The 26,979-nt window shown below is 44.2% G+C and overlaps 1 protein-coding gene across 1 annotated transcript; it reads right to left on the bottom strand.

Moving 5' to 3' along the window:
* Positions 1-897: 897 nt before the first annotated feature.
* LOC144479203 (uncharacterized) lies at positions 898-2,885 on the bottom strand. Its single transcript, XM_078197900.1, has 2 exons — positions 1,927-2,885; positions 898-1,294 (listed from the first exon to the last, which is right to left on the bottom strand). The coding sequence occupies exon 1, from the start codon at positions 2,883-2,885 to the stop codon at positions 2,052-2,054; it is 834 nt and encodes a 277-aa protein (XP_078054026.1). The 3' UTR covers positions 898-1,294; positions 1,927-2,051.
* Between the last annotated feature and the right edge of the window lie 24,094 nt (positions 2,886-26,979).

Genomic DNA, 26,979 nt, shown 5'->3' with positions numbered 1-26,979 from the left:
AACTCTTCAAAACCCTACATCACCTCCCATAGCCCTTCAGTCTTCGGGTACTGGCTTTCTGTACACCTCCCTCTGTTCTCTCACTGATGGCAAACTGTTGAACTGCACTATTCTCTGGAACTTTGCCCTAAACCCTTTCCCTCTTTGACTCCTCCCTGCATCTTTTCAAAATTATAATATTTGGTGCTGCATGTGTTCCTGAACCTGCCTCCACCCATGAGCCAGGTTGGGGGTTACTTGTTAATATCATTTTTACCATGAGGTGCAAGAAATGGTGGCTTCGTGTCACTGGTCATGTTTGCTACGTGCGTCTTTTTTTAAAATCCAGGCCCTTCCAGCGAAACCATGCAGTAAAACCATGCAAGTGTGTTAAATATGATAGCTGCACAATGTGGAGCATACTGGGAGGAAGTGCTCCGGTTTCCTCCCACAGACCGAAAGATGTGCTGCTTAGGTGCATTTACCCAAACAGGCGTCGGAGTGTGGTGACTAGGGGATTTTCACAGTAAATTAATTGCAGTGTTAATGTAAACCTTATTTGTGACTAATAAATAAATAACCTTTAAATGTGAAATGATAGAATTTGATGATAAAAAGTAATTATATTCTGAATTATATCATTTTCTGCAGTGGAGTCTTTGATTGGGCAAATTGTTTATTTATTTCCTATTATTTGATTGTATTGCGGTGATAAGTTAATATTGATCCTGAGCCAGGTGGGCTGATTGTATTCTGGTTGACGTCACCCTGTTATTTATTGACAGTTTTCTACGGTCTAACCCGGGCTCTGCAGTCCCAGGGCAAATAACCTTGTTTCCATGAAGCTACTTGTCTTCATGCCAACTTACGCCAGAACTTGGGTTAGTTAAGAGACTTTAAGACCACAAGCAATACACGGTTGAACAATGAGCTTTATTTTGTGCAAGGAAGTTGGGAACACTTTATTACTGACACAGTTTGACATCAATTTAAAACTCTTAGCTCGCCTCATAGTACAAAGCATTGTGCGCCAACCGTGTTCTGTTCTGATAAAAGCAAAATACTGCGGATGCTGGAATCTGAAACATAAACAGAAATGCTGGAAAATCTCAGCAAGTCTGACAGCATCCGTGGGGTGCAAATAGAGGCAATCTTTTGAGTCTGGATGGCCCTTCATCAGTGTTCTGTTCGGACATGGGCATTCTTGTGGGAGGACATTTGTTCGGAGAAGGCGGATTAGCAGCACGGTATCCCAAAGACATTCTTTAAAAATCTTGCTTGTATCCAAACCGGGAGCAGGGAATGCACAAGCAACCTGGTAAAACAACAAAAAAAGTTACAGTGAGTGTTGACCTGCCTCAGACTTCACTTTGGATAAGGCAGCTTCACGTTATCATGAAAGTTCAAGCTAAATCAAGCTAAAGCTGGTGTTAGGTGCATTGGCCATGTTAAATTCTCCCTCAGTGTACCCGAGCAGGCGCCGGAGTGTGGTGACTAGGAGATTTTCACAGTAACTTCATTGTGGTGTCAATGTAAGCTTTACTTGTGACTAATAAATAAACTTTTAAAAAATCTTCTAGTTATCATCAATAACTTATTAAATTGGTTCTTGGAATGTGGACGAGGTAGTATTTGTTGACAATGTGTTTAAGGACATGAAGTGTGTACCGAATATGAAACCAAAAGTGAAAATGCTGGAAAATCTCAGCATCTGTAAGGAGAGAAAAGAGCTGACGTTTCGAGTCTGGATGACCCTCTGTCAAAGCGGAATGTGCACGTTATATACAGATTATCGCTATATTATCCAGTATCCAGACCCCAATTCCTGTCCCTGCTTTCTACCGTGACTTAACTTTTAGGAATTGGAACCCCAGTGGTGGTTTCCACTTTGCAAAAGACTTTACAAAATAGACGACCCTAGAGGTTGGATCTGAACCCCCGGTTTACCTGGAAATGCTGGGAGCTGTGAGTGCAGTTGGAGATCCCCCCTCTTGTCCAGTGCCGATGTGCTGTTCGGGGGAGTGAGTGTGTGCACGAAGCTGGGCTCCTGGCCGTCCGCTCAGAGTTGCCCCTCACACCTTGGCACTGCCCCCGAGCCGCTCTGCCAAGTGCTCCGAGGAACTGCTGCACCTCATGCGCTTCATGCTGCCCAGATGTTTCTTGATGAGAAGCTGCAGCTTGCTCTTGTCCTTGCTGAAGCAAGGGGGGTAGGGGCTGCCTGCCGCCAGGGGGCTGATGCTTTCCCAGGACACCGATCTGTTGGCCTTGCAGCGCGGGCCGGGGCCGGGGCTGGGGCCGGGGCGGTGGCACTGGTGGAGCTTGCCACTGAGGGGAGTGGAGCGGCTCCTGCCCAGCACCGCGCCCGCCCTGCTGCCCGCCAGCAGCCTCATCTCCGCCACGCCGCCTTCAAAGAAGAGTGACTCCTTCCTCTTGATGTGGGGCACTTCTCCCAGCGCCAGGAAGCCGTACGGGGTGGTGATCTTCTGCAGGTGGGGCAGGGACATGGCAGCTCTGGTCGGGGGGTCTGAGTGGTCGGACAGGTACCCGCTCTCCTGGCAGGACTGCCGCAGGCTTTGCCTCTTCACCGAGAGACCTCTCCTCACTGAGGGCTCCGAGTTGCTCCTCTCGGAGCCGCCCTTCCTCTCCCCTTCCCCGGCCGACAGCAGCAGCAGCCCGGCCGGGGAGGGCTCTCTCCCTGCCTCCTGCTCCTCGTCCCGGTGAGTGTGAGCGTCCAGGGAAGGGATGACAAACTTGGGGATGCGATCGGGAGTCACCATCACGCTGAAGATGTCCTTGGAGCTGGGCTGGGCTGCGGGCTCTCTGCTGCCTGCCTTCCTGACACTCAGCCAGGACAGCATGCTCTCCACATTGGCTTTGAAAGACAGGTAAGACGCCGTGGACACCATGAATGCACAGCTCTGCTGCCTCTTTGCACAGAGTTGGTGGAAGGATGTGAAGTGACAGGCTTGACTGGAGCTATTTTTAAATGAATCTCACCAGGTAACGTCACTCAGTAACTCTGCGTCAGTCACAGAGAGCACTAGAAATCCAGCTGCTCCTGTATCCCCCCTCCCCCCAACACACACAGAGGGCAAAAACACACACACACACACACATGGCAATACACACACCATAGGACAAAACACACACACACACACATGTACAGGACAAAACACACACACACGGCAAAATACACACACACACACAGGGCAAAACACACACACACACATATACAGGACAAAACACACACAGGGCAAAATACACACGCACACACACAGGGCAAAACACACACACACACATATACAGGACAAAACACACACACACATATACAGGACAAAACACACACACAGGGCAAAATACACACACACACGCACAGAGCAAAACACACACCACAGGGCAGAACACACACACACACATCCAGGGCAAAACACACACACAGGGAAAAACACACACACACACAGGGCAAAACACACACACAGGGCAAAATACACACACACACACACACACACACAGGGCAAAGCACACACACAGGGCAAAACACACACAGGGCAAAACATACACACATACTGGGCAAAGCACACACACACGGTAAAGCACACACACACACAGGGCAAAACACACACACAGGGCAAAACATACACACACACACCACAGGGCAAAACACACACACACGCAGGGCAAAACACACACACGGCAAAATACACACACACACACATCAGAGGGCAAAGCACACACACATACAGGGCAAAACACACACACATAGGACAAAACACACACACACGGCAAAATACACACAAACACACAGGGCAAAACACACACACAGGGCAAAACACACACACACAGGGCAAAATACACACACACACACCACAGGGCAAAACACACACACGCAGGGCAAAACACACACACACACACACACAGGGCAAAACACACACACAGGGCAAAATACACACGCAGGGCAAAATACACACACACACACACACAGGGCAAAACACACACACACGGCAAAATACACACACAGAGCAAAATACACACACACACAGGGCAAAACACACACACACCACAGGGCAAAACATACACACACCACAGGGCAAAACACATACACAGGGCAAAACACACACACACCACAGGGAAAAACACACACACACACACTGGGCAAAACACACACACACACAGGGCAAAACACACACAGGGCAAAACACACATGTAGGGCAAAACACACACAGCAAAATGTGCTCCAGAGGTGTGCTATATAACACAAACCTTGCTCTGATACAAACTTCGTATGGTCATGATGTGAAGATGCCAGCGTTGGACTGGGGTGGTTACAGTAAGAAGTGTCACAATACCAGGTTAAAGTCCAACAGATTTATTTGGTATCACGAGCTTTCGGAGCACTGCTCCTTCATCAGGTGAGGTAATGGCTCTCTCCTCATCTGATGAAGGAACAAATAAACCTGTTGGACTTTAACCTGCTGTTGTGAGACTTCTTACTGTCATCATATGGTCACTAATAGAGTGCAACAGCAGAGTGAGCCCGGGCTCCAGATTTCTGTGTGAATCACACACCCCTTCCCAAACCACCTGCTGCCGGCTATGAGACTGTTTCTTCTCATTCATAAACCTACCAGTATCAGGAGATGGTGAGATCATGTGGCATGAATACTAACTCAGCAAATCAGTTTCGCAATGCTAAGTGAAAATAATCCCGCAACAGATAGTGTCCACTGATTTGACTTGAAGGTTAGCTCTGAGGTGAGACGGAGACACTCTGGCTCATGGGCACAGCCCAGTATAGCTGGCTGTGAAAAGCACAATGCATTCATATAATGTGAAAAAAGTGTTCCCTTGTCATTCAATGTTAAGACTGTTACATAATAAAATCCAGCTCCTGTGTGCAATTATACATATATACATATAGAACACTCACAAACTTAGAAAAAACACTTGACTGAACTAAATTCGCCAGGCAAAGGTTAGACAGAATTGCATTGATATTGATTCTTTCACCTTCTTTTGCAATGTGACTCACAGCCAATTGGGTACTTTTGAAATGGTCACCATGGTGATGTGAGTGAACCCAGCAACGAAATTGCAAAATCCCACAAATAGAAATGGTCTTCATGTCCAGATCACCTGTATTTGCTTGTGTTGGTTGAGGGATAGATATTAATTTGCTAACAGGCACCTTTCCCCTGTTCCTGCTGAAACATGGCACGGGATCTTTTCCAATCATCCGTGGGGCCAGACAGGGTGACAGTTTGAATTCTTACCAGACATCTCCTCTGACAATCCAACTGTTCTTGAAGGTTAGTTGGCCAACCATTATGGAGGAGCTCCATACGAAATAGCTGGTACATTTGAATAATTTGTGCTAAATTAGTTTCAGCATTGAAAGACCAAAACACCTGTTATCATAGAATCCCTACAGTGCGGAAGGAGCCCATTCAGCCCATTGAGCCTGCACCGACAACAATCTCACCCAGGCCCTATCTCCATAACCCCGCATATTTACTCTGCTAATCCCCTTGACACTAGGAGGCAATTTAGCACGGCCAATCAACCTAACTTTGCATTTTTGGACCATAGGAGGGAACCGGAGCACCCGGAGGAAACCAACACACACGGGGAGAATGTGCAAACTCCACACAGACAGTCACCGGGGTCCCTGGCGCTGTGAGGCAGCAGTGCTAACCACTGTGTGACCGTGCCACCTATAATATATTATCACATTCCAACACAAGGAGATGTGAAAACTCACCAGTGGACTTTCCAGATGTGTATCCCCAAAATGACATCTGGATGTTTGAGGTGCACAATCCTCGATGAAACAATCAAGCTACTTATAAAGATGCATACACTGGAGGAAGGTAAATCACTGGGCAGGATTTTCCGGACCATTGAGGACAGACTGGAAGGTCTGAAGATTAGAAAAATAATGCAGGAATGCACTGGGGAAGGGTGCTGGACATCTCCCTACCATCATGTCATTGCCAGAGATGGGAAAGCCAGGTGGGTGGGTGGCAGTAAGTGAATAAGTAGTCAATTAGATAGTTATGGTTGTTGGAATCAATCACATTAATCCAAGCTCATCATTGCAGGATCACTATTCACTGGTGAATGCAAAATGTTGAGCACGATTCAGACTCCATTAATACTAAATCAGCTCGTGTCCACATGCAGAAAGAGCTGGACAACATTCAGGTCTCAACTGATAAGTGACAAGTAACAATCACGCCACATAAATGCCAGACAACGACCAACTCCAAGAGAGAATCTTCCCCGGGCGGCATCGTGGCACAGTGATTAGCACTGCTGCCTCACAGCACCAGGGACCCAGGTTCGATTCCTGACTTGGGTCACTATCTGTGTGGAGTCTGTGCGTTCTCACCCGTGTCTGCGTAGGTTTCCTCCGGATGCTCCAGTTTCCTCCCGCAGTCCAAAAGACGTGCTGGTTAGGTGAATTGGCCATGCTAAATTCTCCTTCAGTGTACCCGAACAGGTGCCAGAGTGACTGGGGAATTTTCACAGTAACTTCATTGCAATATTGATGTAAGCCTACTTATAAATATGACACTGAGAAAAAAACTTTCCTTGTCATTTACTGGCATTAGGAATTATCAACGCTGAATTCCACTCTATCAACATCTTAAGGGTTACCATTGACTAGAAACTGAACTGGACTAGCTATGTAAATACTGTGACTACAAGAACAGTCAGAGGCTGGAAATCTGCAGAGAGTAACTCACCTCCTGACTCTCCAAAGCCTGTCTACAAGGCATAAGTCAACAGTGTAATGGAATACTCCCCACTTGTCTGGATGGGTGCAGCTCCAACAACACTCAAGAAGCTCGACACCATTCAGGACAAAGCAGTCTGCTTTGAAGGGTCACAGGCTCAAGGTGAGAGGGGCGAAGTATAACTCAGATATTAGAGGGATGTTCTTTTACACAGAGGGTGGTGGGGGTCTGGAATGCGCTGCCAAGTAGGGTGGTGGAGGCAGACATGCTGTCATCGTTTAAGACTTACCTGGATAGTCACATGAGCAGCCTGGGAATAGAGGGATACAAACGATTGGTCTAGTTGGACCAAGGAGCGGCACAGGCTTGGAGGGCCGAAGGGCCTGTTTCCTGTGCTGTATTGTTCTTTGTTCTTTGCTTGATTTGCATCCCATCTTCCAACCCAAACATTCACTCCCTCCACCACCGATGCACAGGGGCACCGGTGTGTACCATGTACAAGATGCAGTGCAGGGACTGATCAAGGCTCCTTCAACAGCACCTTTGAAACTCATGACCTCTACCAAATAGAAGGATAAGGACAGCAAATACATGGAAACACCACCTCCTGCAATTTACCCTTCACACACCATCCTGGAAATATATTGCCATTCCTTCAATGTCACTGGATCAGAATTCTGGAACTCCCTCCTTAACTATGGCATTGTGGGTGTACCTACACCTCAGGGACTGCAGTGGTTCAAGAAGGTAGTTTACCACCACCTTCTCAAGGGCAATTGGATGGGCAATAAAAGCTGGCCTAGGCAATGACACCCACACCCTGTGAAAGAACAAAAATTAACCAGTAATTCATCAACCCAGAAACAATAGACTGAATGCTGAAAGTGACATATAGTCAAAAGAATATGCTTGAAGACTACACGTGCTACCAGCTTTGTATCAATTTAAAGCTATTTTGGATGTGTAATAACTTCACGCAAATGGTATCTTGGAGACAAAACCAGAAATCTGACTTCAAACTACAGTACTTAGAAGAGTTGTGGGGCTGTTTCAAAGTGGCAACTACAGTTTGGTGCAATCAAAGATTAAAATGCTATCAAGTGGTCCAGTTAATGAAACACCTATTGACAGTTGTATGGTTGCTCTGTGAGAGCAATGCAGGAGTAAACAGTGTTAAGTTTCTCAGGATTCATTTCACAATTGTCACAAGCAGAATTTTTCTTCTTTTTGCCATTGATCAATATGTTTTTATGTAAAAGGTGTGTGTTTTACATACCCTGAGAGTGATTGCCAAATTTATATAATCCCAGTAGCAAGCTTTTGTGAGTTTCAAAAAATAAAGAAGTTTATCTATTATCATACACTTGTCCTGAACATTTAAAGCACAAATCTCACTCACATTACTCATGCATACAATCACACACACAAAGATTGGAGATAGATGGAGGTAGAAGAATACAATTATAATTTATGATTGTTTCATTCTCTTTCACTGCAGGCCTGCAATTTCTTAGATGAGGTAATGCTAGTTGAAGTGAAGGCCTTGTAAAGCAGAGGCTTGTTGTAGTCAAATTTCTGTGAGGTTGTTTCTCAGGTGAACCAGAAGTTGGAACAAATTGAGATGTCCTTCTACCACCTTTAAGGTATTGCTGTTTATTACATTGGCTACCGAGATTACTTGCAGCTGTTTTGATGGCTCTCTGTTAGGACTCTGTTGGTAGAAAAGGCAGACAATGAAATGAGCTCTTCACCATGTGACTTGTACAAGTTCAAAGTCCTTTTTCCAGACTAGTTTGGATGATGGACCATCATGAAACAATGGAAGGTTGATGGAATCCATTCGCATTTACGTAGCATACATTGTGTTTTGCTGTTTGTTTTCATGGTGAAACAGAAAAACAAGACAGCTGGAATGCTATTATTCTTTTGTTGATGGTCCATCTGAAAACAAAGGGATGTGTGAATTCCATATATGGCCATGAAAGTCCACATTTAATTAGATATTTGCCTGAGACTCAGGACTGTCTTGAGCTCAAAATGTCAAAGTGACCATTTTAATGGTGTGTCTGTGTTCCAAGTTTCAAATAATTGACTGAAAACTAATAATATACTGGAACATGATATCATTAACAGCCGCTGCTCTGCGCTTGGAACTTATATACTAACTGATTTCTTAGTCATGCCTTTGGAAACATTAGAGGGATAAATACTTTCCTGTTAATGTTCTATAAATAACTGCAGTTAATTGGTTTTAATAAAGTGCTTCAGTTGCAACCTTAGTATCCAGTTTAAACTTAAACTGGGGAACAAGCTCCATATCCCATCCTTCAACAAGACCACATACCTCCCCATTGCAACACCACCCTCTGTCCCTTTCATGTTGTACTGCAGCTGCCACTGAAACACTTATCCTTACACTCATTGCCAGTCGACATCCCTTCTCCAATGTTCAACCCACTTGAGTCACCAAGCTAAACCTTGGGGGTCAGATCGGGGAGGGGAAGTCCACTGCCACTCTACCTGTGATTGGTGGGGGGAGGAAGGGGGGCCTGCTGCCACTCAGCCTACAATTGGTGAGGAGAAAGAGCCCCATTGCCGTATAGCATGCCATTGGCAGGGGGAAGGAGGGGGCTCAGTTGCCACTCTGCATGCGATTGATGGGGGAGGGAGGAGGTGGCGGGGGCAATATTTTAGGGTGGTGTGGGGCTCGCAATCAGCCATGGGGCACCACGATTGGGGGGGGGGGGGGTGCAGCTGCTGGGTTGAGGCTGGCTGCAATAGCAGAGGATTGACAGATCTCTTTCTTTTTGTCAGGCCTCTGCCGTTGCAATTGCGCATGTGCAGCCACAGAGGTCTGCACATGCACAATAGCACCCTCTGCTACTTGATCAAGGTGGCTGGCGGGTTAAGCTCCATCCACTGCGTCTAGTTTCTAGAAACGGTCTAGCCAATTTTTTCATGCACTAGGTGCATATGATTGGGAGTAAAGACTCACCCAGAAAACAAATCTGCAACTCTTCCATTTTCCCACTAGCTGGACACTTAGAATTTTTCTTGTTGAAATTGCTCCCATAGAGTACACAAAAATGAAGGGGCTGGTTGACATTTAGAAAACTTTGATTTGGATTCAGCTGCAGTATTGCCTTCAGTTCTGGGCAAAAAAGATGGGAAGGCATTAGAGCAGGTGCAGAAACGATTTCCGCGAATGTTTCTAGGCATGAGGAACTTCTTTTATGAAGCTAGATTGGAAAGGCTGGAGCTGTTCTTACAGAAAAGAAGATTATGAGGAGGTTTGATAGAGGTGTTTGAAACCACTAGGACTCTAGACAGAGTAGATAAGAAGAAACTGTTTCCTTAGGCAGAAGAGTCAAGAACAAAAGGACATCAATTTAATGTGAATGGGTAAATGATGGTATGATAATGGCTTGAGTAAAACTGTTTTATGCAGGAATTTTTCCGGACCTGGAATGCTCTGCCTGAGGATGTGATGCAGACAGATTTAGTCTTGGCTGTCAAAAGGATAATAAATAATTATCGGAAGAGACACAAATTGCAGGGCTATGTGTAAAAGGCATGGGATTGAGGCTCAGTGCAAGCCCGGCTAGACAAGACAGACTGAGTGGCTTCCTTCTGTCCTTAACCTTTCCATGATTCTAGGATTTGGTGAAAAGCTTCCACACCCCATGTCAAGATTCTGGACAAATGTGCAAAATTGATTTGTGGCAAAAAATGAAAGAAATTGCGAGACGAATGATTGCAGTGTCATCAGAAAGTGATCCTGTTTATTTCTATCCAATTTGGAGGAGCCCAGATTCTGTAGGCTACCTAAGTGTAACTATCTATTTGCAAGGGAGGTAAATAAGGATTAAGCTCACCCAGGTAGTCTGGAAGTTGATCCTCCAGGACATACTCAGTGATCCAACACCATTGCAGACCTGCAATGATTCAGGTTGAGTATTGTGTCAGGCTCTCAACTACATGAGAAAAAAGTCTACCTGGGTGTATCTGGGTTTGCTCATGTGAAACTGACAGAACAATTCTCAGGGATGTAATGTTAGATTCAGAACAAGTATTGGGAAGAGTCCCACATGGATTTTGCTTGAATCTTTGCTGCTTAAAATCTGCAACTTTGACCTAGATATTGAGATCATCTGCAGTTTTGTAACATTTACTGACAGAATATAAAATAGGAAGAGTTACAGAGAAAGGGAATGCAGCTAAGATATTTTAAAATACTTAGATGAATTCTGCAGTCTAGTAAATATGTGACAGATGAAATTTAACATAAAATGTATGGCACATAGGATTTTTAAAAAAGGGATTTTTTAAAAAACGGGCGGCACGGTAGCACAGTGGTTAGCACTGCTGCTTCACAGCTCCAGGGACCTGGGTTTGATTCCCAGCTTGGGTCACTGTCTGTGTGGAGTTTGCACATTCTCCTCGTGTCTGCGTGGGTTTTCTCTGGGTGCTCCGGTGTCCTCCCACAGTCCAAAGATGTGCGGGTTAGGTTGATTGGCCATGCTAAAATTGCCCTTAGTGTCCTGGGATGCGTAGATTAGAGGGATTAGCGGGTAAAATATGTAGGGATATGGGGGACAGCCTGGGTGGGATTGTGGTCGGTGCAGACTCGATGGGCCGAATGGCCTCTTTCTGTGCTGTAGGGTTTCTAAGATTTCTAAGAAATGTATGCTGAACAGAATTGAATTTGTACATGGTGACTCAGAAAGTAACCTGGGATTCCCAATAAATAAACAAATCGCTTCTACTATTCAGACAATTTAATTTTAAATCTAGCTGGTAGAATGCCGAGATATATATCCAGCACAGAAGAATAAATAGGTCTACAAAGTTTGTACTGAAGCTTCACAATTCATGTATCAGATTACATTTATAATAATTCACTCAAGTTTGGCTACAACAACATAAAAAATATATAATTACATTATAATGGGTCCAGAAAAGTCAAATGAGAAAATAATTAGAGAAACTTGAAGGTGGTCAAGGGGCAATCACATTGGATTAAATCACATATTAAACAACATGGATAAATGAAAGCCGCATTATTACCGCAAACTATAACAGCAGCATAAGCACGGGTAACATAAATGGATTTAAGTGAAAAGTAAATTTAAGGAAAATATAGGGAAAAATATATTTAATGAAAGTTGAATTAACATTTGGAATAAACCTGCCAAATAAGATAATGAAGATAATAATAGCAATTAATTTAATTTTAAATTCATTAAATACTTGTTTTTTCGTAACCACTTCCTGAGGGCCAGAACTCACTCACAAATGTCTTAGGTCCAACTCTTTCCATATTCAAATCTTTCTTGAACTGCCTTTGGTCAAGATAGTTTCCATATCCAACCCTTTCTTGTGGTGTCTTAGCTCCAGCTGTTCCCATGTCTATGTCTTTAAATATGGAATACAAATGAAATCAAGTTAAAATAAAGTTTATTTATTAGTCACAAGTAAGGCTTACATTAACACTGCAATGAAGTTACTGTTAAATTCCCCTAGTTGCCGCATTTCGCCGCCTGTTCGGGTCAATGCACCTAACCAGCACGTCTTTCGGACGGTGGGAGGAAACCGGAGCACCCAGAGGAAACCCACACAGGCACAGGGAGAACATGCAAACTCCACACAGTGACCCAAGCTGGGAATCGAACCTGGGTTCCTGGCGCTGTGAGGCAGCAGTGCTGACCACTGCACCACAGTGCCGCCCCATAAATCAAACACAGCGATATCATGAAATTCCTCTATTTATTTTAAGAAAGATATTAATTCATTTGAAATTAGTAATGACTCCATTCGAGTGAGGGATGAAGGGATTTTATATGAATGCATTCGTCTGTTTTAACGGAAGAAAATTTATTTGAAGTGTTACTTGGATCATTTTATGCGATTGGGGTTAATCCTTTTGCCCAGTATTGAATGCAGAGACAGACAGAAGCTAAATTTCATGCTGCTAGCCAGTGTGCTGGTTTCTATCCTAACACTACCACTGGGCCATTTTTCTGGGCATGGGATAGGAGCCAGCAAATTTATCTTTGTACAAGCATTCCCATTAGGTTGTGGGGACTTCAATTTTCATATAGACTGGACCAATCAAATTGGCAAAGGCGGTCTGGAAGACCTGGGTCCAACACTCCAGGAAGGCTTTGAGTCCACAACTGAGGCCACAGGCCTTTGTGGAGTGGCTCCACCCTTTACAATGATGGTCTGATTGCTGAGCCCATTATTTTCATTTAAAAGTTTAAAAAGGTGGATGATTGTTTCCTATTTCACCCCACGATTGTTGTCCCAATATGATTGCTATAGTATGTATTGAACACAATGTTGAGGTAAGCCACTGTTGAAATACTGTTGCTTACTGCTAATTATAATCTTCATTCCTCATAGAAAATATTAAGCTGCTGCCTAGTGGGCATGAATATTAGATTTTATTTGTTTCATATATCTCAGTGGAATTTTTCCAATGTTTATTTGAGGGTTCAAAACATGACTGCATTTCTACGTTATTTGATTTCATTTGAAATCTGCATTTTAATTATTATATAAAGAACAACTGAAGTTTGAGATTAAATCATAGCCTGGATTGTTTATTTTTTGTCATCCACAGCATGGAGTCAGCAGAGGCTGTTTGAGTCTATTTATAGTTTGCATCTTTGCGATAGCAGTAGGTTATCATGACAGATATTGCCAATGAATACATCTCATCTAGTTGAGATATGTTGTTGCCTACACTGAATATGGTGACGCAATTGTGGAAGTTTATTTAGCGATAAGCTCAGTTGATTAGTCGGAAGTAACATTATAAACATGTATTCTACACCAAACAATAGCGCAGTTCTGTGACTGGCTCAGATTTGTTAAGTGTTGATTGCTCTTAAAGAAATGTTACTCGGGGAAAATCAGAAAATTGAAGACGATAAATCTGTAATTAATACGGACAACTCTGAAACAGCAGGACAGTCAGCACTCAAAAAGAAAGATTGGGTTAATGTTTCAGATAATTATCCTTGTTGCATACGACATGTGTTTACCACATATCCTGTTATGATTTTTATTTTCCACAGTAAATGTTTTCATCTCCTCATGACACTAATCTTAGCTGGACTATGATGCATAAGTGCCAATCGCTAACCAATGCCTTGCTTAAATCGACCACTTGTTAATTAACCTGCTCAATTGTTTTATAAAACAATTTAAATGTCAGTTATTTAGGTATCTCCAAATCCTTTCATCCTAAATTTATTTTGTTCCATTTTTTACACATAATGTTTGATAATTTCCCAAACATTCAAGAGTGCCCATTGTAGCTTGTAACTCGAGGATAGTGGTTTTCAATATTATCAGGAACGCGGCACACTTCAACGAGACAAACAATTTCACGGCGCATCCACTTTTTTTTCAGCTGACTTGATTGCAAAAATATCCGACAATGTAGCAGTGAACCATCAGTGACCAATCGCTTACAAGGGGCAGGGCCACCCGGTGTCCCGTCTCCACGGAGATGGAACGTTGGCGCCGCTGGGCACACCAAATGAAAACCACTTCCTTGAACATTCATTCCCTTCACCACTGATGCGCAGTGGCACCAGTGTGTATCAACTTCCAGATGCACTGCAGGAACTCACCAAGCTTCCTTCGAAGGCACCTTTCAAAGCTGCAACCTCTACCACCCAGAAGGACAAGGGCAGCAGACATAGGAACACTACCACCTGGAAGCTCCCCAACAAGCTATCCTGACTTGGAATTAAATCACCGTCCTTTTGCGGTCGCTGGGTCAAAGTCCTGTAGCTTTCTCCCGAGCAACACTGTGGGCATACCTGCACCACATGTACCACAGTGGTTCAAGGAGACAGCCTACTCCCACTTTTCAGACATAATTAGGGATGGACAATAAATGATGATTTTACCATCATCAGTACTCACATCCCAAAAATGAACATTAGGTAAAGCAAAAAACCACAAAAATCATATCCATCCACTGGCCATGTAGGGCAGGGTTTTCTGGCTGCGCTCACCCCAAGACCAGAAAATCTCACCTGAGGTCAACGGACCGCTGCAAAGTCTGCCCCTGCCCACTACAATTCCCGTGGTGGGCGGGATGGGAAAATTCCACCCGTAGTCTCCATTCATTTATGAATGTAATGGTTATCTCCTGAGTGTGTACCCATGAGTGTGTGCTTTTTAGTGAGTGCTATGCCAAATGCATTTAACAGTTACACCCCTCGCCTCAAGGTTATATTAAATAGTGAAGATTTTCTTCCCTCTTACACACAGTTATTGCCCAATTGCCTTATCCCTGAGTAAAAACAGACAAATTCTAGCATCATTATAATCATGATCTCTCAGTAAAACCGAGCCTCACTTGCGATCTGGTGAGAAGGTTCTGATACAATGTCAGAATTTTTGACAGGCATTAAAAATACATGAAACCAAAAGAGAAAATGCTGGAAAATCTCAGCAGGTCTGGCAGCATCTGTAAGGAGAGAAAAGAACCTCTATCAAAGAGTCGTCTGGACTCGAAACATCAGCTCTTTTCTCTCCTTATAGACAAAAGTCTTCTCATTTATTTTAAGGTAAAAGTAAAGTTTATTTATTAGTCACAAGTAAGGCTTACACTAACACTGCAATGAAATTACTGTGAAATTCCCCTAGTCGCCACACTCCGGTGCCTGATCGGGTCAATGCACCTAACCAGCACATCTTTCAGAGTCTAGGAGGAGATCGGAGCATCCAGAGGAAACCCACACAGACACAGGGAGAACATGCAAAGTACACACAGACAGTCACCCAAGCCAGGAATCGAACCTGGCTCCCTGGCGCTGTGAGGCAGCAGTACTAACCACTGTGCCACCCTGCCACTTCTAGTGTAGGAGTACATCTGGAACACAATGGCCAGAGCTTAATTAGAATTGATGTAAGAACCAAAAAGAAGAGAAAGCAGTCAATAATAAATGAATTTTACTGGGGTCAATTAAAAAGGAAAGTAATCTACATATATTGCAAAGAAAATATGCAAATTAGTGTGCACAAGCCAAGGACAATGTTGCTTGGATGCTTAGGTTTAAAACTAAGTGGAAGATAGCCTGGGGAAGGAAAACAGGCTGGCCAGAATGTGGTGGTTGTTCTTCCTATTGGCAATGCCACAGCATGAGAAGTGATGTGTATTAATAATATTAACTACTCCCAGGAAGCCTCAGCATCATTTCACACAGAAAACATGGAACAAGTAGGATTTGTAACCAATTTATTGGCTTGTTTTATACAGAGCAAATGCAGCAGCAAGCGTGGTCAACCAGCACTTTAAATAGCTTGTAATTTTCTCAGCTGGGGCTCAGAGTCCACCGGGCAGCCACGATCGCCATGGTACGCTGGTTCAAAGCTACTACTCGAGGTGATGCTTTGGTGATGCACCCAGGTCAACCAGCAGGAAACCCTAATTGTAATGGTTATTATGTATTTTGCTATCTTGAGTGGCATAAGAACAAAGAGCAAAGAACAAAGAAAAGTACATGATGTAGAGATGCCGGCATTAGACTGGGGTCGATGATGATGAACATCTCGCCAAAGCCATCCCCACTCCCACTACTCGCCTCCAAACAACCGGCCAACCTCAAACAGAGCATTGTTCGCAGCAAACTACCCAGCCTTCAGGAGAATAGCGACCATGACACCACACAGCCCTGCCACAGCAACCTCTGCAAGACGTGCCGGATCATCGACACGGATACCATTATCTCACGTGAGAACACCATCCACCAGGTACACGGTACATACTCTTGTGATTGGCCAACATTGTCAACCTGATACGCTGCAGGAAAGGATGTCCCGAGGCATGGTACATCGGCGAAACCATGCAGACGCTACGACAACGGGTGGATGGACACCGCTTGATAATCACCAGGCAGGAGTGTTCCTTTCCTATCGGGGAATGCTTCAGCAGTCAAGGGCATTCAGCCCCCGATCTTTGGGTAAGCATTTTCCAAAGCGGCCTGCAAGACACACAACAACGCAGAATCGGCGAGCAGAAACTGATAGCCAAGTTCCGCATGCATGAGGACGGCCTCAACTGGGATCTTGGGTTCATGTCACACTATCTGTAACCCCCACCATATTGGGTGGGTTTGCGAAACCCTGACTTGGGGAAATTCACACCTCTTTAACCTGTGATTATCCCTCTCTCCACGCACACTGTTTGTACCTGTAAAGACTTGATTATCTGTAAAGACTCGCATTCCAGCCAGTTTTCAAATTCCAATCTGTAATTATCTTGCAATTGAACCTACCTCCACTCACCCGATGAAGGAGCAACGTTCCGAAAGCTCGTGATTCCAAATAAACCTGTTGGACTTTAACCTGGTGTTGTGAGACTTTTTAAAGAAAAGTACAGCACAGGAACTGGCCCTTCAGCTCTCCAAGCCTGTGCCAATCATGATGCCCTAACTAAACTTTAAAAAAAACTTTCTGCCTTTACTCAGTCCGTATCCCTCTCTTCCCTCCCTATTCATGTACTCATCCAGATGCCTCTTAAATGTTGCTAATGTGCCTGCTTCCACCACCTCCTCTGGCAGCGCGTCCCTGGCACCCACCACTCTCTGCTTGAAAAGCTTCCCCTGCACATCTCTCTTAAACTTTCCCCCTCTCAGCTTGAACCTGTGCCCCCTTGTAATTGACACTTCCACCCTGGAAAAGAGCCTCTGATTATCCACCCTGTCTATGCCTCTCATAATTTTGTAGACCTCTATCGGGTCTCCCCTCAGCCTCCATCTTTCCAGTGAAAACAATCCTAGTTCTTTCAACCAAATGTGTCCTGGAAATCTAAGTACAGTACATACATGGGTGGCACGGTGGCACAGTGGTTAGCACTGCTGCCTCACAGTGCCAGGGACCTGGGTTCAATTCCAGCATTGGGTCACCGTCTGTGTGGAGTTTTCCCCGTGTCTGTGTAGGTACCCTCCAGGTGCTCCGGTTTCTAACCACAGTGCAAAGATCTGCAGGTTAGGTGAATTGGCCATGCCAAATTGCCCCTTAGTGTCCCAAGATGTGTAGGTTAGATGGGTTAGCCACGGTAAATGTGTGGGATTACAGGGATAGGGTGGGGGAGAGGGCCTGGGTAAAATACTCTGTCAGAGAGTTGGTGCAGCCCCAGTGAGCTGATTAGCCCCTTCTGCACTGTAGGGATTCTATGATTCTATGATTGATCCTATTGCAACCACAAGATCCCATATAGGGTTGATGACCATGCTTGCTGGATGTCTGGCCGATTGCAGGTACAGGTTGTCACTCTTCTGCTCTACGCCGTCCAAAATTTGGGGAGGGCTCCCTATGTGAAACGTGGTGCTGTCTTCTTGGCAGCCACCCCCGGACTGGACTTGGAATAAGTGCGAGGGAAATGTTTAAAAGGATCATCCCACTGATTACAGATTTCACTGTATGTTAATACATGTGACAATAATAAATCAAATCAAATCTAAATAGATTCTCCCATGAGGGCAAACATTTTCTCAACATCTACCTTGTCAAGCCCCCTCAGAATTTTATATTTCAAATAAGATCACCTCTTATTCTTCTAAACCTCAATGCGTTTTTGCCCATCTAGCTCAACCTTTCCATATAAGACAACCCCTTCATCCACAAAGCAGGCTACTGGCCCTTCTCTGAACTGCTTTCAACATACGTATATCCTTCCTTAAGGAAGGAAACCAAATCTGTAGAGGTGTGGTCTAACCAATGCCACGCACAATTGGTGGCCAGGCTGCCCTACTTTTATAGTTCATCCTCCTTGCGATAAAGGCTTAAATTCCATTTACCTTCCTAAATACTTGCTGCACCAGCAAACTGACCTTTTGTGATTCATGTATAAAGACACACAGATCTTTTTTTAAATCTGAATCTGGGCGTCACTGACTACGGGTGGAATTTTCCCATATTTTGCCAAAGTGTCAGTCCCAGCGAGAAAGCCAGGCAGAATCCCACTGTCGGTGCCGGGGGAAAGCTCATCATATATCCAGCCTCTTTAACAAATTATTTTTCCCACGTGGCAGCTTACCTCTGATTCGCTCACCCTAGGAAAACTGGGCCATTGAATATATTCAAAGATTGAGTTAGACAGCTCAACAAGGGAGTGAAGGGTTATGTGTGGGCAGGGAAGTGAGGTTCAGCCACAATCAGGTCAGCCTTGATCTTATTAAATTGTGGAGTTGGCTTCTTTTATTCATTCAAGGGCCTCACTGGCTAGGCAGCATTCATTACCCATCCCAAAATGCCCTTGAGAAGGTGGTGGTGAGTTACCTTCTAGAACTGCTGCAGTACATGTGATGTAAGTACACCCACGGTGTTGTTAGGGAGAGAGTTCCAGGATTTTGACTCAGTGATAGTGAAGAAACAGCAATATATTTCCAAGTCAGGATGGTGAGTGGCTTGGAGGGAAAGTTCCAATTGGCGCTGTTCCCACATATCTGCTGCCCTTTTCTTTCTAGATGATAGTGGGCATCAGTTTGGAAAGCGTTTCAGAGAGTTCCTGCAGTGTATCCTGTCGATGGTACATTCTGTTGCTCCTGTGCATCAATAATGAAGGGAGTGCATGTTTGTGGATGGGGTGCCCATTATTGGGCTGCTTTATCCTTGATAGTATCAAGCTTCTTGAGTGTTGTTGGAGCTGCACTCATCCAGGCAAGTGGAGAGTATTCCATCTCACTGCTGACTTGTGCCTTGTAGATTTTGGGCAGGTTTTGGGGAGGTGAGTTACTCATCACATGTTTCCTAGCCTCTGACCTGGTCTTCTAGCCACAGTAATTATATGGCTAATCGAGTTTAGTTTCTGGTCGATGGTAAACCCCCTGATGTTGACTATGGGAGGATTTAGTGATTGTAATGTCTTTGAATGTCAAGGAATGATGGTTAGATTCTCTGTTGTTGGAGATGATCACTTGTGAGGTGCAAATGTGACTTGCCACTTGTCAGTCAAAGCCTATATATAGTCCAGGCCTTGTTGCATTTGGACAGGGACTGCTTCAGTACCTGAGGAGTCACGAATGGTGCTGAACATTGTGCAATCATCAGCAAACATCACCATTTTGACCTTATAATGGAAGCAGCTGAACATGGTTGGACCTTAGACACTACCCTGAGGAACTCCTTTAGTGATGTCCTGGAGATGAGATGACGGACTCCAACAACCACAGCCATCTTCCTTTGTGCTAGGTATGAGTCCAACCACTGGAGGAATTTCTCCCTGATTCCTGTTGGCTCCAGTTTGGCTAGGGCTCCTTGATGCCATGCTTGGTCAAATGCTGCCTTGATCTCAAGGGCAGTCACTTTCACCTCACCTCTGTAGTCCAGCACTTTTGTCCATATTTAAACCAAGGCTATAATGTAGTCAGGAGCTCAGTGGCCCTGGTAGAACCCAAACTGAGCATCACTGAGCAGGTTATTGCTGAACAAATGATGCTTGATAGCATTTTCGATGACCCCTTCCATCACTTTATTGTGATCGAGAGTAGACTGATAGGTAGTAATTGGTTGGGTTGGACAAGACATACCTGGACAATTTTCCACATTGTTGGGTAGATGCCACTGTTGTAATTGTACTGGAATAGCTTGGCTAGGGAGATGGCAAGTTCTGGAGCACAAGTCTTCAGTACTATAGCTGGAATATTGTCAGGGCCCATAGACTTTGCAGTATCCAGTGCCTTTAGCTATTTCTTGATATCACGTGGAGTGAATCGAATTGGTTGAAGACTAACATCTATGATGCTGGAGACCTCTTGGAGGCGGCCGAGATAGATCACCCGCTTGGCACTTCTGGCTGAATGTTGTAGCAAATGCTTCAACCTTATCTTTTGCATTGATGTGTTGGGCTCCTCCATCATTAAGAATGGGGATATTTGTGGAGCCTTCGTTTCAGTGAGTTGTTTAATTGTCCACCACCATTCATGGCTAGATGTGGCAGGATGGCAGAGTTTAGATCCGATCTGTTGGTTGTGGAAGTGCTTAGCTCTGTCTTGCTGCTTACACTGTTTTGCACGCAAGTAGTTATAGCTTCACCAGTTTGACACCCCATTTTCATGTATGCTCGGCATGCCCTTCTGCACTCTTCATTGAACCAGGGTTGATCCCATGGCTTGGTGGTAATGTAGAGTGGGGGATATGCCGGCCATGACTTGGAGATTATGGTTGAGTATAATTCTGCTGTTGCTGATGGCCCAGAGCACCTCAAGATGCCCAGTGTTGGGTTGCCAGATCTGCTGAAAATCTATCCCATTAGAGGTCATGTCACACAATACAATGGAAAGTTCCCTCAATATGAAGACCGGGCTTTGTTTACACATGTGTAAAGACAGTGCAGAGGTCACTCCTACCAATACCATCATGACAGTAGTGTCATATAGATGCATCTGCGGCAGGCAGGTTAGTGAGAGTGAGGTCAAGTATGTCTTTCCTTCTTGTTGGTCCCCTCACCACCTGCCGCAGACCCAGTCTAGCAGCTATGTCCTTTAGGACTCGATATGGAGATGCCGGCGTTGGGCTGGGGTAAACACCGTAAGAAGTCTAACAACACCAGGTTAAAGTCCAACAGGTTTATTTGGTAGCAAAAGCCAACTTTTGCTACCAAATAAACCTGTTGGACTTTAACCTGGTGTTGTTAGACTTCTTACTGTCTTTAGGACTTGGCCAGCTCGGTCAGTGCAACCAAGCCACTCTTAGTGATGGACATTGAAGTTCCCCACCCAGGAGGCACCCTCAGTGCTGCCTGGTGGTGTTCAATGTGGAGGAGTACTGATTCATCAGCTGAGTGGGTGGGGTAGGAGGCTACTTATTAATCAGCAGGAGGTTTCCTTGCTCATGTTTAATGCTATGAGGTGGCAGATAGAGACTTCATGGGGTCTGGAGCTGATGTTGAAGACCCCTCGGTTAACACCTTCCCATCTGTGTACCACTGTGCTGCTACCTCTGCCAGTGGAATGGGTCATACCCGGGATGGGTGATGGGTGGTGTCTGGGACATGGTCTGTCACGCATGATTCTGTCAGTGTGGCCGTTGATTGATGACTGCAGTCATCTCTCACCCTTGGCACAAGCCTCCAGTTTTTATTAAGGAGGATTTTGCAGGGTAGACAGGGCTGGGTTTGTTGTTGCCACTTCCAGTGCCTAGGTCATAGGGCCTGTTAGGTTTTATTCCTTTCTTAGGTTTCATAGTGGCTTGCTGGGCCATTTCAGGGGGCATTTTATAGTCAACTTTATTTCTGTGAACTAGATGGGGTTTTACAACAATGGTCATCATTAGACTTTAATTCCAGATGTTTTATTGAATTCTGCCATGGTGGGATTTGAACCCGGATCCCCGGAGCATTAGCCCAAAAGAATTTCACTATGCTACTGCCTCCCCGAGGCTGGATGGGCTGAATGGTCTTCTCCTGTCCTTCTTTTTTCTGATCATATGACCTTAAAGTATTTGTTTTCTTTAACATAGCCAGTGCTGGTAAACCTCGTCCCTATTCTGTTGTCATGTTTTACTTTCTAATGTCTGGAAAAAAAGTAATGTTTTGCTTAGTGCTGAGTATCCTTCTACTATTTTTTAAAGTTTTAGCGTTGAATGTGTAGTTACATTATTATATATTCAAATGTCACATATTGAGCAAGGTCAGTCATCAATCTCACTTAACATAGAGTCCACATAGACAGTGTATGTGTTTTATAATGTTATTCATCCTTCATGCAATCCAACATAGTGCAGCCATACTAATATGAAGCTTCAAAGAGATGCGGATATTACACTGTACTGCCTTTCACTTTCATTAGTGAGTTTTTTCTGTGAGACATTGTCAGGATCAAGACCTTTTTGTGATAATTGTCTGATATCTTTGCCTATGTAATGAAGCATGTAAGAAAATAATGAAACATTTTTGTGACATCCTGAGCCTCTGCGAGCTTTTTATACAGAAAATCATATGCATTCACTTTTACTCACTTTATTTTCCCTTGTCACGTTGCCACCCACTGCTTGGCATCATTGAATTCTGATATGCGACGTTCTACTGGTTTCATAATTAAAAGTATCTCATTGTATTCTGCAAAGGTAAGTGCGAAATTCCTGATCAAATATCACGCATTCTCGTTTCTGCCATTACTAATTGCCTGCTACTTATCCTGCTCACTTTTATTATCATGTCAAGGCAATGTTGATAAAGAGTGCTCCCTGGTGGTTTGTGAATGCAATTTGATGGTTCCTATTTGTCTTTCCCTTTCTATTTAAGTAATGTAGAGCTGTTCACTTTGCTGCTGCTTGGAAATTTCACTAACATTGCATTGTTCCGTTTTCAGCCCTAATGGGGACTGTCTCCGAACACTGCTGCTGGGGTGTGTCGGGATTTTAAGATCATATTGCGAGGTGCAGATACCTGTGCTATCTAATTATCAAACAGGAAGGAACACAAAATAGTAAATGTTAATCTGTTGCTCACATGCCTGAAATCTAGTCAGCATAAGGTGCTGCCAAACAAAGACAGAACGGTTACATTCTGCCTCATTTGGAAGCAGATGCACAAACCAAAATTACTGGAATGCAATTGAAAGAGTCTTTTGTGAACTTTCCTAACCTCACAAGTTTCTGTCCGCCCCCCGCCCCCCCCCCCCCCCCCCCCCCCCTTCCTGGAGGGCTCTGATGCACTCTGGGTTTGGTTCGAATCATGCCACCAGTTTTTTTAAAAAATACTTTTCCAATTCAATCAAATCAAATCCAATTCAGAGTCTCAACAAGTTGAGACATTTCAGATCCAGGCTGACAAGACAGGACGGGAGATCAAAACCACCCTGTCCTGGGCCTGATCTACATGAGTCAAGCTGATTGGAGAAGGGGGAGGATCTTCCTCCAAGACTTGAGCTCATTTGCATCTTAGCCAAAAGGCCGAGATGCCGCTTTTAAAAATTGCGTAACCCAATGACCTCAACCAAGTGCGGCCGACAATGGGGTGCCGACACTACACTTGATCTTAGCCAAAAGGCCGAGAAGCGATCATGCCACCAGTTTTCCTGTACGTAATTAAATGGTTATATTTCAGGTGTAGGCTTCAGGACTTAATTGTTGGCAGGCTAGCTGACTGGAGGGCTTTACAGCTGAGCCTGGTCTTGTTCTCACCTGATGATTACACATTTTAAAAATATTAATTCAACGGACGTGGCTAGGCCAGCATTTATTAGAACATATGAACATAAGAACTAGGAGCAGTAGTAGGCCATCTGGCCCCTCGAGCCTGCTCCGCCATCCAATAAGATCATGGCTGATCTTTTCGTGGATTCAGCTCCACTTACCCGCCCGCTCACCATAACCCTTAATTTCTTTACTGTTCAAAAATTTATCTTTCCTTGCCTTAAAAACATTCAATGAGGTAGCCTCAGCTGCTTCACTGGGCAGGGAATTCCACAGATTCACAACCCTTTGTGAGATGAAGTTCCTCCTCAACTCAGTCCTAAATCTGCTCACCCTTATTTTGAGGCCAATGCCCCTAGTTCTAGTTTCACCTGCCAGTGGAAACAACTTATCTGCTTCTGTCTTATCTTATTACCCATCTCTAATTGCCCATGAGAGGGTGGTGCTTCCTGTAGATGGCACACAATGCTGCAGTTGTCTGTCTTGTGGCTTGTAGATGGCGGACAAGCTTTGGGGAGTCAGGAGTGAGTTACTCGCTGCAGGATTCCTAGCCTCTGACTTGGCCTTGTAGCCACTGTGTAATATAAGTCAGCAGCTCATTTCGTGCTCTTCTTTGCATAAGCGCCTTTAGGTCCATTGTATTGGCCACAGCAATGTTGGCTGTGATCAGCACAGAGATGGTTTTAAACTTGGTACTTTTTATAGCTGTACAATTCAGCGTTTTACTGAATGTTAAGTCATCATTTTTGGTTGAAGAAGGCAGACTAATTAGCTTGAGATAAAGTCTGTTGTTCTTAGCACTGCTGTTCCCAAACCAGAAATTCATGACAATGTGCTGATTTTGATTATTCCTGAATTGTAGGTAAGAATCGCTGTTGGCAGCCCTTATGTTAAGTAGAAAGAAGTTAACATGTAGAGATTACAAGGAACCTTTGTCACATTTTGTAGCACAGTATCCAGTCTGTTAAAGATCTTGGCCTAGAGGTCCAAGGCTAGTGGAATACATAGATAGGCGGCACATGGAATTTAACATAGAACAGTGTGAAATGATGCAAATTGATAAAAAGAATGAGATGAGAAAATATGAACAAATGATACAATTCTAAAGTGGGTGCAGGCGCAGAGGAACTGGGTGATTGAGGGAGTAGGGGGTGGGTGACAGTGTTGGGGTGTATGTGCACAAATTATTGAAGGTGGCAGAGTAAGTTAGAAGAGGATAAAAAGGCATAAGGGATCCTGGGTTTTTAAATAGAGGCACAGTGCTAAGAACAACAGACTTTATCTCACATCACCAGGTTAAAGTCCAACAGGTTTATTTGGTAGCACGTGCTTTTGGAGTGCTGCTCCTTCATCAGGTAACTCACTGTTGTGAGACTTCTTACTGTGGCTACCCTAGTCCAACGCCAGCATCTCCACATCATAGCTACCTTTAAACAGAGGCATAGAGTACAAAAGCATAGAAATTATGATGAACCATTATGAAACACAGGTTACAGCCTCAGCTGGAGTATTGTGCCCCAATTTTGAGCACCACACTTTGGGAAAGATGTGAAGGCTTTAGAGAGAGTGTAGAAAAGATAAATGAATTATGAGAATGGCTCTGGGGTGAAGGATTTCAGTTATGTGGATAGATTGGAGATGCTGGAGAAGAGCAGGTTAACAGAAGAATCATAAAGGGGACAGGCAGAGTAGACAGAGAGGAACTGTTCCCAGTAGTGGAAAGGTTGAGAACAGGAGGACACAGGTTTAAAGCAAAAGAATCAAACATGGGGAAATCTTTATTATGCAGCAAGTGGTTATGAATTAGATTGCTCTGCCTGAAAAGGAAGTGGAGGCAAATGCTATTGTGATTTTTGAAAGGGAATTGGATAAGCACCTGAAGGGAAAAGAACTTGCAAGGTTACAGGGAGAGAGCAGGGGAGAGGGTCTTGCTAAGATTGCTTTTGCAGAAAGCTGGCATAGGTTCGACAGGTCCAATGGCCTTCATATCTGCGAGAATCATTCTAAAAATCTGATAGTGCCACGCATGCTTTTTGGATGGTAACAATGTATCAGCTTCCAATATGTTAGTCAGGAAGCGTACACTTTGTACAAGCTGGAAGTGTGCAGTCCACCATATTAGTGTGCGAATAAAATGATCCAGAGCTCATGTCTGAACCAAGGCAAAATAAAGGCAAAATACAGCAAATGCTGGAATCTGAAAGAAAACCAGAAAATGTTGGGAAATCTCAGGTCGGACAGCATCTGCGGAGAGAGGACAGAGCCAATGTTTCGAGTCTGGATGACTCTTTGTCAGAAAGAGTCATGCTTGAATCTATCATCAAGGAAGAAATAGCGAGACATCTGGATATAAATTGTCCCATTGGTAAGATGCAGCATGGGTTCATGAAGGGCAGTTCATGTTTGACTAATTTGGTGGAATTCTTTGAGAACATTACATGCGCAGTAGACAATGGGGAAGATGTGGATGTGGTGTATCTGGATTTGCAGAAGGCATCTGACAAGGTGCCACATCAAAGACTGCTGTATAAGATAAAGGTGCACGGTGTTACGAGTAATGTATTAGCATGGATAGAGGATTAGTTAACTAACAGAAAGCAAAGAGTGGGGGTAAATGGGTGTTTTTCTGGTTGGCGATCAGTGACTAGTGGTGTGCCTCAGGGATCAGTGTTGGGACAGCAATTATTTACGATTTACATAGATGATTTGGAGTTGGGGACCAAGTGTAGTGTGTCAAAATTCACAAAAGACCCCCACTAAGATGAGTGGCAGAGCAAAGTGTGCAGAGGATGCTGAAAGTCTGCAAAAGGATATCAATAGTCTAAGTGAGTGGGCGAGGATCAGGCAGATGGAGTACAATGTTGGTAAATGTGAGGTCACACATTTTGGTAGAAATAACAGCAAAATGGACTATTATTTAAATGGTAAAAAATTGCAGCATGCTGCTGTGCAAAGAGACCTGGGCGTCCTTGTGCAAGAATCACAAGGAGTTGCTTTGCAGGTGCAGCAGCAGGCAAATTAAGAAGGCAAATGAAATTTTATCCTTCAATGCTAGAGGGATGGAATTTAAAAATAGCGAGGTTTTGTTGCAGCTATATAG

This window comes from Mustelus asterias, chromosome 1 (genome assembly GCF_964213995.1).
Source record: "Mustelus asterias chromosome 1, sMusAst1.hap1.1, whole genome shotgun sequence".
NCBI lineage: Eukaryota > Metazoa > Chordata > Chondrichthyes > Carcharhiniformes > Triakidae > Mustelus > Mustelus asterias.
Note: the sequence above shows the minus strand (reverse complement) of the source record. Positions and strands in the feature narration are given on the sequence as shown.

What these genes read in the sequence shown, in the direction of transcription:
- LOC144479203 (XM_078197900.1), bottom strand. Translation starts at nt 2,885, where the DNA reads ATGGTGTCCACGGCGTCTTACCTGTCTTTCAAAGCCAATGTGGAGAGC.